This window comes from Neoarius graeffei, chromosome 3 (genome assembly GCF_027579695.1).
Source record: "Neoarius graeffei isolate fNeoGra1 chromosome 3, fNeoGra1.pri, whole genome shotgun sequence".
Lineage (NCBI taxonomy): Eukaryota > Metazoa > Chordata > Actinopteri > Siluriformes > Ariidae > Neoarius > Neoarius graeffei.
Genome location: NC_083571.1, coordinates 96,396,377 through 96,411,670, shown reverse-complemented (window position 1 = coordinate 96,411,670; position 15,294 = coordinate 96,396,377). Strand labels below are relative to the sequence as shown.

General features: G+C 44.3%; 1 protein-coding gene across 1 annotated transcript in view; it reads right to left on the bottom strand.

Moving 5' to 3' along the window:
• Positions 1 to 15,294, bottom strand: part of nudt14 (nudix (nucleoside diphosphate linked moiety X)-type motif 14) — a 99,089-nt gene that overhangs the window by 29,223 nt on the left and 54,572 nt on the right. The window contains exons 3-4 of the mRNA XM_060917706.1: positions 7,395 to 7,459; positions 2,672 to 2,960 (exon numbers count right to left, since the gene is read on the bottom strand). Coding sequence (XP_060773689.1) covers positions 2,672 to 2,960; positions 7,395 to 7,459 — 354 coding nt within the window. The remainder of the gene's footprint in view (positions 1 to 2,671; positions 2,961 to 7,394; positions 7,460 to 15,294) is intronic.

The window sequence follows — 15,294 nt, the reverse complement described above, 5'->3', positions numbered from 1 at the left end:
TAAAACGCCTCCGGGTGTGTTTTTTCATATAACAGCACGCTCGGTTGTGTCACTGATTCTCCGTCTTGACTCGTCTCGATAAATCTTTCAGTCAAATGTTTGTACACGCCTGTTTAAATTAACATTCTTAATAATCTTGATATTATGACCTACAGTACAGGTGAAATTTGCTTTGAAGGCAAATTTGAATATTGAAGTTCACGACTTGTATGAATAAATTTTTTTTTTTAAATGTATGTAAAATAAATCAGTACTTTTAATTTAGAACTAAAGACAAGGATCCAATAATCCTCAGCATTTGTGGGAACATCTTTCAGACTGCTGGAGAAGCATCAATAATCTAAAACTTGTCTTATGGCTTGTGTGATCGCTGTACAATTTTCTTTCCTATTATTCTAATTGGCAGCACGGTGGCAAGAAGGTTCTGGGTTCGAGCCCAGCGGCCAACGGGGGCCTTTCTTTGCGGAGTTTGCATGTTCTCCCCGTGTCTGCGTGGGTTTCCTCCGGGTGCTCCGGTTTCCCCTACAGTCCAAAGACATGCAGGTTAGGCTAATTGATGGCTCTAAACTGTCCACTGGTGTGAATGTGTGAATGGTTGAGAAGAGAAAATGTCTATAATAATCCAGTAGAAGGCAACAGGAAACCACTACTGTAATGTTCCTTAGACACTTTGATGGGTGAAGCCGTCAGAGTAGCCATGTCACTGTAGTGATATGCCAAAATGGATGGTGTGAGTAGGTGTGTCTAAATATTTGATGGGTCATGTATGAATAGAGATGGTTGGGAGACGGATGTAAGTGCAGAAGGTGTGTTTATTAATACAAGTGAAGACGGTAAACAATCCCAAATGGCAGGCAAAATCATAAAACAGTGAAACAGGCAATAGGTCGAGCGAGGCACTAACAGGCTATCGTAGACTCGGCAGAATCAAAGACGAGAAACAGGAAATCAGGGATCAGGAAACCAAACAAGGAAGTAAGGCTCGGGAATGCATCAGCAACACAACTCAATACTTCGCAAAGTAAGTGTGTTTTCACAGTTTTTATATAGGCGCGCTGATTGCGCCTTAATCCTGTGCAGGTGCGAGTCGTTTACGGCGCACACGAAAGAGTCCGCTTGGTAGGCGTACGCTGTCCGGACCGCGCCCGAGAGTCTATCTGATGCATGCACCAAGGCACGCAGGTGTGACACTCTTACACGAAATTAGTACAAAAAGTAATGCAGATATAAATATCTTATGTCAAATTATTACGGCATGTTACAAAAAAATAAAGAAAAGATCAGAGTCCTCGTCTCCAATTTACAAGTCCAAATGCAATTAATGCACCAGTCCGAGTCCAAGTCCAAGTCATCAGTGCTGAAGTCCAAGTCAAGTCACGAGTCCTGGACTCGAGCACTATGAGTATAAGCCTGCCTTGGTTTTAGTTTCATGTATTTAGTTTAATTGTACATTAGTATATTGTCCTACTTGTATGTAATTTTACCTTAATAAATCTCTCTTTTCCATTTTTTTTTTTCAAAATTGCTAATTAGTGAATGTCTGGCTTGTGTTATGCCTCGGTCACAACCGGCCATACATGCTCCTACGTGCAAAAAACGCAAGAAACGCACGGAAACGCACGTGTGACGTGCTGATTTTCGAGCCGTAGACTGGCCGCAGACCGGCCGCAGAGGTTCTTTGTCATGTCAAACAAACTCTACGGGCGCTTACGTTTTTTTCAGGTTGCAAGACAAACTTACGGCCAACGTGCGTCTTTCTCCATGAACAAAAAAACACGCAGCGATTTGGGAAACGCCAAAAATCGCACGGCCAAAAAATCGTACGTCCGGGTTGTGACCTAGGCTTTAAGTAGCGCTCAAAACAAACACAAAATTTGCTTGGCAAAAAAGCCAATTCACTCAAATGAGAAACATCACAAGAATCGAAAAAAGCAATTTCTGCTAAAGGTCCTTTTAACTTTGCAAGGTCATTTAAGTGAACTTTGACCTGCAAATTTGTCAACCTCAAAAGTGTGACCCCCTCGGCAACAAAAGAGTGGTGATCTCTTCTTTCTCATCTCATTATCTCTAGCCGCTTTATCCTGTTCTACAGGGTCGCAGGCAAGCTGGAGCCTATCCCAGCTGACTACGGGCGAAAGGCGGGGTACACCCTGGACAAGTCGCCAGGTCATCACAGGGCTGACACATAGACACAGACAACCATTCACACCTACGGTCAATTTAGAGTCACCAGTTAACCTAACCTGCATGTCTTTGGACTGTGGGGGAAACCGGAGCACCCGGAGGAAACCCACGCGGACACGTGGAGAACATGCAAACTCCGCACAGAAAGGCCCTCGCCGGCCACGGGGCTCGAACCCAGACCTTCTTGCTGTGAGGCAACAGCGCTAACCACTGCACCACCGTGCCACCCATCTCTTCTTTCTGTAATAAGCAAACTAGAGGAGCCCCTAGTTATTAACTAGCAATCACCCTGGATATTTGTCTCACTGTTTTGTTTTTATTGTTACCTGATGCATATTTAAAAATGACACCACAGATATTGTAAACTTGCCTCATTTTGGCCGCTGCTTTAGAGTTGCCTTTCAGTCACGGCTCCCTGCGCTTAACTGAATGTTAAGGTTTAGGTAAAATATTAACACCTGCGTGTCGAGAGGGTGTGGAGCCGCACCTGTATGATGTGATCCTCCTTAGCTTGGAGACAGGAACTTCATAACCACACTCCTCTAGCACTTCCTGGCAGGCGATCTCCTCCAGGGAGAGATGCGGCTTGTCTACGATGCCAGCACACAGCTCATACGTCACCCCTGCTGAAGCTGGGGGCTGGTGAGGGCGACTGGCCTCCTCGCTTCCCTCCTGCTCCTCCTCTGGGGCAGCCGTGGCACGGTCATCACTTCCCTGTGCTCCTTCTGGGTCAGCGTGTGCGAGTTTCATTCTCTCCCATTCACACATGTACACAGCTGCGGAGCAAGCACATAACATGTTGGCAGGATAGAAATGTACAGCAGTAGGAAGATAACGCAAGTGGACCTAAAAAGTATTGAAGCTTATAACTAGGCAGCTCAAACGGACCAAATTATTGAAAAGTTTTCTGAGAAAGAAAAAAATTTGAGGAAACCCCTTTACTAAGGTCATACAGGTTTAATCCTGTATGACTGTCTCCTTAAAGGAGATACGCAGAACCTTTATTTTTAAATAAATTTCTGAATGGATAGTATCACCATTCTTGACTCTTGTATGCTGCATAAATGGGAGTTTAAAAAATATATTTTCAAGAGTTAAAATCGACTGCAAAGTTGGCATTCGAGCTGCCCCGCTGAGCCAGCCAGCCCTGAGTGCGTGACGTCACAGCGGTAACCGGTTTTAAGGCCGAGGCCTTTGACAGCTATAGACCAAAGCCATATAAATAAAAATTTATGGTGAAAGTAAGAAATAGCGTTACCGACTTGCTCAACTAAGACTGATTTGACTTCATTGATTGTGGGTCGACTCTCATTAAAACAGGATGGGTGTTATAACTTATGCAACATACATGTACATGCATGCATTTTCACTGATAAAACGTAAAAGGCTAATTAAATAATCAGATGAACCGAGACAATCACATTCTGAAGCAAATTAAATAATCTTATACCGGTAACTTAAACACACAATACAAGTTACATGTATTAATCTAAATACAGGTAAACAATGAGTTGTTTTTGTTGTTTTGCATCCAAATGAGAGGCGGAGCTTACCCGCCTGTGTTCTCGCTTCTTGAAGGCCGACCTTGTGGCCGGTTGTTTTGAAACAATCTGACTTTCAGTTGTTCGTTCAGTTCTCTGTTCATTCGCTTCTTCCACGGAAGGGCGAGATGGCAGCAATGTCCAGCGGAGAAATCAGACGGCTGCTCCACTCATTCTCCATTTTCTCTATACTCAGTACTCCGCCATTACTGCTCGGCTCAGGCAATTACTAAAACCAGAGACGGGACAGGACGTCACCGGTTTTAGCAACAACCGTGGGGAGGTCACTGCCCGAGCAATAATATGTCCCGTCCCATTCCGTCCCGGGTTTTACCAACAACCCTCGGCTCACACTCCGGGAGAACTGGTGCAACTGAACTTACATTCCTTTTTTAAAAAATAAATAAATAAAATAAATCCTTTTCTTGTAGTTTTATTTAATTGTTGGTACTGCACCCTCTTTCAATATGGGCTTATAGCCAACGCTCCTCAACAGATCAGAGGTTTCGTACAAATCTTCAGTAAAATGTGCAGAGCAGAGCAGAGCAGAGGAGAGACCACTTCATAGCCACCCAATGTGCCCGTGAACTTCTCGCAAAACGTGTCCGAATCTTTGCAGTTTGAACATTCTTGGGCCATAAATGCAACGTAAATCCACCTTCTGTCGTGTTGCTGCACCGGCCAGCAACACATCTACATGGCACGGCGATAAATTGGCTCAAAATGGAGGATCGGAGTTGCAGTCAGCTCTGTGTTTTAGTACAGTGGAAATGGCGATGAGACCGATAGCCTTCCTGCTGTGACGTTACGGACGTCAAGGTCATTCACTCAGACCGCTACCTATATACATCACTTTAATCGTAAAAATTACTACATTAGATTCATTGTTAACGCTTAAAACTATTCCTTTGCCATTCTTGAGGTCTCAAGGCATTTATAAACGAAAGTGAGGCCATGGTTCTGCGTATCTCCTTTAACTCATTCCAAATCCCATCAAACAGTTAGACTCCTGCAAGTGGGGCAAAAGACATACAAACAATCAAGTTCAAGAGGCTTTGTTCCAACACCATTACCTCACACAAAAGACCAGACTTCTCTCCATGTATTGTTCAAAACATGAGGAGAAAACAGGGAAAAAGGAGAAGTCCCATTCAATGAAAGACCTTCCTTCCATTCTGAGGAGAAGGGCGCCGTCCCTGGCTAGCGCGTGAGGAACAATAGCGGTGCGGCACGGCGCAGGGCGACGACCTCACGTACTGCAGCGCAAACTCCTCACTTGCATGACCACTTATGACTTGAAAAATATTCCATTATGAGAGAACCATTGTTTCCAAAGACCTTTCATACAAGACAGCGAGCACTGTGAACTCGAGTGTACACGCAACTGTATCAGGGCTGACTGTGATCCATCAACATGTTTAATTACCGCGCAGATCTACAATTACAGTCGTTTTTGTTTTATTGTGCAAAATGGGAAATATAAAGCAAGATTTAATCATTTGCCAGCTTAATTAGCCTAACGTTAATGCACAGCACCGCCTTCTGCAAACAGTTATAAAAAGATAACTGATGCTGCCAGGTGGCTCCGTATGAGCTGAACTCTGACATGCTCAGTAACGACCACAGCATAGTGAGGTTTAATTAGATAAGTCAAATCTGACAAGAATACCAGTTTTCTGGGGGGAAAAAAAAAACAAAAACAAAAAAACAACCTTTCAGGTTACACGGTCAACTCCAGTACAATTAATGGACAAACTTCAGAATGTACAGTATAAACTTCAGTAGAAGTAATGGCACCCATCAAAAGAATAGGCAAAAATGCATGAAAAACATTACAAACTATTCTGACTCAAACAATTATTCTAAAAAAAAAAAAAAACACTCATATTTTAAAAAAAAATCTTTCATAAACAAGAGGCAAAATTATTGCTGCCTCTAAATACTAATTTTTATGTTCATGAAGGGTGCCAATAATTCTGTTATGCAAGACATACAGTAACAAATCCATTCAGAGAAAAAGCTGCATGCTGCAGCTATGATAAATGCAGATGTAGCTACAAGCATTAATGTCCAAATACATGTGGTAGACCTTAGGCCCGCGATGGGTTTGCGAATACTTGATGAAAAATTGGTCGCATTGCCACCAATCGTACAATACACTGTGCCTGTTCTCTGAGCATCGCGAGTTTTTTTTTTTTATGTCATGTCTCCGCCTTGTGCGTGGCCAAAAACGTTGTGAAAAATTTCAATGCATGCACTGGAACTAAGTAGCAAACACTTGCAGATGGATTTGGGAATATTTTCCGAAGCTTGGGGAACCTTCTTCAAGCCTTTTGAGATGTATTTATCTCCAATCCATGTCCCCGATGCTTGCGGGAACCTCATCAACACAGCGGCACGGCACAGCCTCACCTGATGATGATAATACTTTGCAAAGCCTCAGGTGGTGTTTACATTAGACCGTATCCGTCTCGTTTTCGTCGCGGATGCACTGTCCGTGCACATTAAAACGCCGGGAAACGACTCCACAGGCGGAACAACTTGAATCCGCCAGGGCCCACGTATTCAACCCAGTTCGCATCTGATCCGGTGCTGTGTAAACATTGAGGAATGAGGAAACGCAGTGCTGAGCTCTAGCTGACGTCGTCATTGGACAACGTCACTGTGACATCCACCTTCCTGATTCGCTGGCATTGGGATCACACACACAGCGGCTCAGTCCCGAATCACTGCTCGTGCGCTTCACTAGCGCACTCTGTGAGCTGCGCAGGGCCGGACTGCGCACCCTCCAGAGGGCACTCGCTGTTCAGGGCGGAGTGATTTGGAGCGCAGGAGGAAGCGCTGAGCCGCACTGACGTTTATTTACACATTTCAACTTATTTACCTCCTTCAGGCGCTTAAACTCAGTGAGAACATGAACATCACAGCCAGGTGTGTTTATCTGCTGGAGAAGGTGTTCGCTTGCCATCTTTCCACTTGCAAGTGGTGAGTGACTTGCGCATGCCCGATATGCACTGGGATCATGTGACGTGCCGTCTAATTAGTCATGTGATTAGCGTATCCGTGTATTGGCGTTGCTGTGTGCACGCGAATCGTTTTAAAAACGTTAATCTGATGATCCGCTGATACGGTCTAATGTAAACCCCACCTCAGTGTCCTTATATGCGTGTGCTAATTGCGCTCAAATCAGCATCGGGTATTTCCCATAATGTCTGGGTCCTGTGAGCAAGCGTGGCCGCTTGAGCGCACAAAGGCGAAACGATCAAGTCCACAACTTTTAGCTCGCCTGTATATCGCCATGCATCGTCACCAAAACGCCACCCATCGCGAGCTCTAGTGTGACCGTAGCTTTAAACAGCAGTAGTCTACGAACACGATTCTTTGCTGCTTCTGTCTCTTTAAAAAGGAGGCGGAGGAGTGCAGCAGTGATGACTAGAGTCTCCTTTTCTGCATCCAGATGTAGAAGTGAGCCCAGATGGCTTTATTACTATGACCTTTGCCTGACATTTTACACTGAGGATTGCAAGCAGGACTGATCTGTCTATGAATGAAAAACACTCAAACGCATTAAACGTATGAATAATAGCAGCGTGTTTTGAGTTGATTTAGTTCTGAGGTGAGAGTTGTGAGGTTTATTTTTATTACAATTAAAGATGACTTCTTTTTTACCTGGGCGGAACTGCTTGACCAGGATGAAGCAATGAGAGGTGGTATTGAAGATCAGCACAGAGACACTGAACAGAGACAGAGAGAGAGAGAGAGAGAGAGAGAGAAAGGAGGAAAAAGAAAAATAAACAGAGCACTGCTTATTAAATGTCTTAAGTGATGAACAACTATAATGAAAGCAACAATGAACAGTTGTTCTAGTGAAACCAAATCAAACATGTCTCAAGACAAAAGAATGTTGAGCATCTGACATCAGACTCTCCCTAACCGAAGTTAAGTAATAAGACTGAACCGTAGAAGAAACGTAGAAAAGAGTTTGGACATCTCATGAGGATATAGTATACAGCAGTGTTTCTCAACCACTGGGCCATCTCGAGGGCCACAGATTTTTTTTTCCCCCCAAGTTGAGGCTAATTTTTATGAGGGTACAATTGCTGGGTTGCATCCGACATCACATCCACCTCATTAGATATGCAAGACATGAAGTGGTGGTCAGCTGAGCTCACTGTTCACAAAGCGTTATCATCACTGGGGTGCTTTGCGAGTCATTAAAACTCCTTACGCTTGCTTTGTTTCGGGGTGCTCGAATCGAACAAACCGTGAAACTGATAAAAGTTTCTTCCGGGTTCTCCGTTACCCCTTTTCCACTAAATCAGTTCCAGGGCTGGTTCGGGGCCAGTGCTGGTGCTGGTTCACAACTCGTTAAACTTGCGAGCCAGCTGAGAACCAGTTTGCTTTTCCATAGCTCACGGTGCTAAGGGAAGCCACGTCATTACGTCGCTGTATACGTCAGTTACGTCGTTGTATACGTCAGTTACATCGCTACATTTGCATAAACCTTGGCACGAATATCGAAGCAAAAACAACACGGAAGAAGCAGCAGCAACAACAGCAGCAATAATAATAATAATGGATGACTTCGCATTTGTACAGCTGCTGCTTCTCGTCGCTTAAAAATGGCGATCTTTTGCGGTCGTTATTGTTGTTGGTCTTAACAACTCCGCCCCCCCGCTTACGTAAGCGGTTCTTTCCTCTGGCCCAGTAGAGAGTTGGTGCTAGCCTGGAACCGGTTTTTCTGGCCCCAGAGCCAGTTCTTTGTCAGTGGAAACAGAAAACTTGGTTCCAAACTAAGCACTGGCCCCGAACCAGCCCTGGAACTGTTTTGGTGGAAAAGAGGCTTGTGAGGCGATTGAAAAGGGTGAAAGAGCAAAGGATTTTACCGAAAGATGACAAGAAAGGTGGCTCTTGAACCTTTCGCTGTGATGTAAGGGAGCCGAGTCGAAGAACGCTCGGATTTGCAGTGATCACTTTGTGAAAGGTTTGTAAATTCCTCCGATTTATTTCATGTGGATTCGCAAGCCACTTTTCTTGCCATTTTCCGTTATTTCGTGATGTTCTGAAGTTCAGGAGAAGCTTAAGTCCTCATGTGTTTTTGTTTACTGTTTGATCGTGGTCATCATATTGTAAACTAACACGTATATAATACGCTTAATACCCAAATCTTTAAAGGGGTTTCTGCAGTTCTTTGTTAATGATTTACCCGGAAGAGAAGAGCAGGGAGGACTGAGAATCAAGTGGCTGTGGTTTGTTTGCACCCGATACCAAAACTTCTAGCATCCTAGCAACCTTCTCAAAGAAGCGTACAAAAGCCCAGAAATTCCTCCTTAGCCAAGCATAAAATGATACAGGATTTATCTTGTAGTGTCCTGATCCCCAGATCTTTAACCCAGTCACATATAAAAAGTTGTAAAGCTCCATGCTCTTCCAGGTTTTCATCTGTGTGTCCGTGTAGAACGATGTCTGCAGCACCAGGTAGTTTGAGATATCGGGGAATTCAACGGATGGATAATTTTCCAACTCGTAGGAAAAATCCTTCTTTGTTAGCATGTAAGGATCTATCCCACTGAGTGGTTTCTGTATCCACTTCTTTTGAGTGTACTTCTTGGTTTTAATAACTTGCTTGTTTGCTGTACACAAACATGGCAATAAGTTCTTGTGTTAATGGACCAGACTCCACTTTTGGATCATTAATCCCTTTTGACTGAGAATGCCCATCCATACAGTTTTAAATACCATTAAAAACAGTTTGTTTTCATTGCATTTATTTAATTCCTGTGCTCCCAACTGTAACAGGGAGTGATGTTTCATCCCATTAATAGACTTTACAATAGATTATTAGATGCTAATAGAATAGATGAGCCAAAAACAATTGGGGATCTTTTTTAATGGGCCCTGACTCGTTACAAGTATGAATATGTGGGCCTTAAAGCAGAAAAGGTTGGGGATCCCTGATATAAAGCATTTGACTAGGAGTCTGAGTGCAAGTGAAGATCTTTTAGTTAAGGTGAAGGCTAAAGCTTTCTTCAACAGTGTTTCTACATCATGTTTTTGTTGAGGAAAAGGCCATGTGCATGCGCCCAAACCTTTCTCCATCAAGCTCACACATTCACACGGGATTAACACTCTGTCTATTGTCCTGTTTCCTCGCTCTAGGTCTTAGACAGAGGCTAATACTTCAGGAAGAGGAGAATAAATACCTGCATCTAAGGAATCTCAGTATAATAGGATTTCAGCAAGCTAAGAAAAGAAATCCAGCAAAGCATGCCAGGACAGCCAGGCATTTGTTGGTGAACTGCGAGAAAACTAATCACTCTGTGGAGCAAGAGGTCAAGCCGTCCATCCATCCATCCATCCATCCATCCATCCATCCATCCATAGCTACTACTCTCCCACAGGCACCATTTATTCTGCCCATCCAGGACCTCCAACTGCTTGAGGATGGGCCTAAGAGCCACTTGTCTCCTTGAGAAGGTTGTTGAGAAGTTAGGTGAGCCATGACTGACCGGGTTATGTGTGTGTGTGTGTGTGTGCGCGCATTTGTTTTGAAGGCTGTGGAGACAGATTCCTGTACACCCTGTTGGGAAACCGGATAAGTGTCTATAGAAACAGGAAGCCTTATCCTGATTTTCCCATAGTGAAATCAGTACTGGATATTACCATTCCGCCTGGCTACTTCGAGGAAGCATGCAGACATGCAAGTGGACTTCACCCCTAAATATATGCTCTCTGAAGACCAGAAGCAAGTGTTCAGTATATGTAGGCTACCCAAGAACAAGCAGATACATGCATGCAGACATGCACAATTAAAGAGTCTGGGAGGAAAGCCCATTATCTGGAGACACCATAAATCATTTGTGTCTGTGCTCCTGATTAAGAGGGCCAGGTCCCATTTTAAGAGCCTCCATCTCACTTGACCACATCTTCACCCTCCTGAACCTTCTCTAAGCAGGAAGAACTGCTATTCCCAGCACCCATGACTCCCTCCCTCTGCCTCTTGGGAGAGCTTGGGTTCAGCTGAACCGCAGAGACTGTGCATCTGCTGGGTCAGTGCACCGGCGCGTCCCAGCATGTCTCAGCATCCCACACCACGCTGTTGCACTTGGCAGAAGAGAGAAATGCTGCCACGGAGGCACGCAGGAGATTTCACACATCGTTAAACCTGTCCTCCATTAGCACTCTTTCACTTTTGTGGCATGAGATGAATGGAGAGGAGAAGAGAGACGAGGCCATGTGACAGTTTGAGCCGTGCTCATACTGGTCGAGTTATCTGATCCACCTAGTGCCCTTGCATTTACGTAAGCAAGTAGATCTGAAGATCTCCTCTCTCTCTCTCTCTCTCTCTCTCTCACCCCTAAGGCTCAAGGACAATTGACACCAATTCTCTGGGCTTCTTACCTCCAAGGACCAGCAGAGTGCTCACAAAGGACTGCAGCAGGAGCACTAATGACCTGAACAGATGCTTCTCTTAATGGCTTTACCTTTCAATTCCAGCATCCCCTCTTCCACCCTTCCACCCCATGTCTTTCTTGCAAATCCACAACTTGCACCAAACAAAACAAAATCGTACTTCAACAGGCCAAACAGTGTAGTAAAATAATTTATTAAATACAAAAATGGAAAAGTGCAATAGTCATAAAACTGTTTAAAAATGGTGCATACCAGGCTTGTAGTACTCGAGTCTGACTCCTGCCCTTATTTTAAGGACTCGTGACTTGACTTGGACTTGAGCACTGATAACTCGGATTCTGATTTTTTTCTTTATTTTTTGTAACATGCCATAATAATTTGGCATAAGATATTTATATTTATATCTACATTAATTTGTATACTCCTTTCATGTAAGAGAATGCACGTTCACATGTCATGTTCAGGAACAAAATAACATTAACAGCGCTAAAATGCCTGGAGAGAAGCCCCTAGGATTGTCCGCTTTGCTTATACAGACTTCCTGTGCAGTGGGAAAAGTGCACTGCTATGTACTCCATATGTAGAAGAACTATTAGGGAGACGACGGGGACGACCTCGAACTTCAATCGTCATTTGGTAAGACTCCACCCAGAGAAGGAAGTGACACGCTATGTTCATTGCTCTGTTGATAGCGGGGCTTGCTTGCTGACCGATGAACTAGCTAGTGTTAACCCTCTCTCAAGTTATTTGCCCTGTTGATAGCGGGGTTTGTGTCGGACTCGACTCGAAATTTTCTTCAATGACTCGGACTTGAACACTGGGGACTCGTGACTGGACTCGGACTCGAGGTTTAGTAACTCGACTACAACAATGGTGCATACACGGTGACTCGGTCAGAATAGTATTTGTATTTAAAGTCTTTACACCAAAAGATTCTAAAGTCCATGCATATGACCAAATAAATGCCACTGACTACTACAGTCATTCCCTTTCAGTGTTTCTTCAACCTTATCTCAATCATAGGCCAAGTTTACATTAGACCGTATCTGTCTCGTTTTCTTTGCGGATGCACTGTCTGTTTACATTAAAACGCCTGGAAACGCCGGGAAACGGGAATCCGCCAGGGTCCACGTATTCAATCCAGATCGTGTCTGGTCCGGTGCTGTGTAAACATTGAGAATACGCGGATACGCTGTGCTGAGCTCTAGCTGGCGTCGTCATTGGACAACGTCACTGTGACATCCACCTTCCTGATTCGCTGGCGTTGGTCATGTGACGCGACTGCTGAAAAACGGCGTGGACTTCCGCCTTGTATCACCTTTCATTAAAGAGTATAAAAGTATGAAAATACTGCAAATACTGATGCAAATACTGCCCATTGTGTAGTTATGATTGTCTTTAGGCTTGCCATCCTTCCACTTGCAAGTGGTAAGTGATGTGCGCTGGGATCACACACACACAGCGGCTCAGTCCCAAATCACTGCTCGTGCGCTATACTCGCGCGCTCTGTGAGCTGCGCAGGGCCGGAGTGCGCACCCTCCAGAGGGCACTCGCTGTTCGGGGCGGAGTGATTTGGAGCGCAGGATGCCTGCGGAGCCGAGCGTATCCGTGTATTGGCGTTGCTGTGTGCACGCGAATCGTGTATTGGCGTTGCTGTATGCACACTAATCGTTTTAAAAACGTTAATCTGATTATCCGCTGATACGGTCTAATGTAAACCCCACCTTAGGGGCCTTTTCCATATCACTATCATCCTTGAGTTGTTCACTGAAGATCTGTAAAGCTGCTTTGAGACAATCTGTATTTAAAAAAGTGTAATGAAAATAACACTGCATTCTATTCATCCAGCAGTCCCGCACCTCTGGTTTGGTTCTTTCAGCCTCTTCTCACACGCAATGTCTGTATTTTCCTTTATTAACCATCAACGCCTACTCCTGGCAAATCCCTATACCTGAAACAGTAATAAATCACTTTCTATAATCAGTCAGTCAGTCTTCTCTCTCCCACACTTTATTCTGGCCTCCCGTCGTTTCCTTGAATAAACAAAACTCCTCACCTTTTCATACAAAAATACAACATCTGTCAGCTCTGATATGCACTATCCACAGAGGAGCTTAGTTCAACTTTTGGGGGAATAAAAAAGTTAACAAGCCCCATATGAGGGGTCAGCTATGATATCTGGTAGCACTGGGAGGCTCTGAAGTGCAATTGCCCAAGGGCAACTGCAGGGTCCTCTGGGTGGAGTGGGCTCTTTTTTATGGGAACCAGGATCACCAGTTTTACTGCTGAACGGTTTATCACATCTGGAGGACTCAAAGGTAGCGCTATCCTGAAGTACAACAGCTAACTTCCTCTTCTAGCACCGAGGTGAGAGATTCCAGGTCTCTGTTGCTGCTTCTTATCTCTCGGTTTATAGCAAACGGTTTGCATTAAAAAAACAAACAAAAAAACCCCAACTTGATTTACATGTGCACAGTAAAAGCAGCAGCTCTATAAATCAAATGATATGCTTAAAGAGGTTAGTAGAGCCAACGAAAACCCCCATTTCCTTATGACCAAAGGCATGACGATAAGCGGCCGTGATGGCGAGTTATCACGCCTACATCTGTCCTCAGAAGAAAACGAACTCGCTTAAAATGAAAATGTTTTGCTGCTAAACAGAGAGAAATCAGGGCGAGGCCCAGCCACTTGTGTGACAGTCGTGATAAGCTTTCAGGAATAAAAGACAATAATATGTTAGAATGATGTTTAAATATGCCATTAAGCCAAGATGCTTCAAGCAGAAGCTTCTAACACACTTCAGTCTGTGGAAGAGGGTAGTTCTTCGGTAACGCAATGACATTCACAGCAAAATGTGGTAACTTTTTTAGTTGCAGTACTCAAGATAGATGGTATTAAATAAAAATTTCACACTGTATTGACCCTTAAAGGTCCCATGGCATGGTGGTTTGTTGATGCTTTAAACGGGCTCGTGGAGGCTTCCGGATGTTATATCCGCAGCCTTTCTCGAAATGAACCCTCAGCACGTAGATATAGCCTCCTGGGAGAAAGCCCCATTTCAGCGCTTTTCCCAGTGCGTCGTTTTGCTAATGAGAAGCAGGAGGCGGGGAAGGGTAGAGGGTGGGGGCGGGTCTTATCATTAATATTCATGACATGTAAACGTGTTACCTCTGATTGGCTAACAGCACTGTGACGCTACCTCCAGTGGGTCAGAACAAGCGGATGTGGGTGTCTTACTATGGCGAGAGAGAAGGAACAAACCGCGAAGGGAAAAATACCGCGCGCTGACGTCATTAAGGTGCGACGCGAGGAAATAAAATAAATTCAACAAATGTTTCGTTTTTTACTGAACAAACAAACAAATAAAATGAACGAGTGACTTAGAAAAAAATGTGGGTGTCTTTGTAAAAACTGTTTTGATTGGCTATTATAACAGAGCATGCTGCATGCTTTTTGGTTTTGTAGCGCAGAGTACCTGGCTAACTGCAGGAAGCGGTTAGCTGCACAGCTAATGTAGCCATTGCAAGGCTAACGTGCAACCGATTTTAAAACACGGCAAAACGACTTAACAGTTATACACTTGTTCGGTGTTTGTTGCTGATGCGGCAGGGATGCTTGGTACGGACCCAGGCTTCAGTGACAGTTGATGTGCAAAACCTGCCCTGTACTGTCCCAAGTTGTGGAAACATTCCTCAGGAAAATGCTTCCAACAAACATACACCGTCTTAGGTAGACTCGACGGCGTATTATTGAAGTAAATAAAATTAAGCCACTGCGTCTTCAGGGGCTCTCCCGTCGGCAGTAAAAACAGACTCTTTTCTGTGTTGTCACATCCATGTACAGCGCAATTTCCATGTTTCGCTCGCTTAGGTGATGCCATGTTGTTGTGTCCTCCCTCTATGGTCTCCTCACTACAACTGGGCGGGCAATTCATACAGTGGGTGGGAATCCAGAGGGGGGGCGTGGGGATCATCTCCCTTGCTGACGTAGTAAAGGGAAGAGTTTATCAACGCGCCATTTTGACGCGCCATTCTCAAATGATGGGCATAGTTTGGTTTACACATTATGAAATTTCTAGCCACTGGGGTGACTTAAGAAGGTCAGAGGAACTCATTTTAACGTTAAAAAACCTCAGAAAGTGAAAATTTCATGCCAT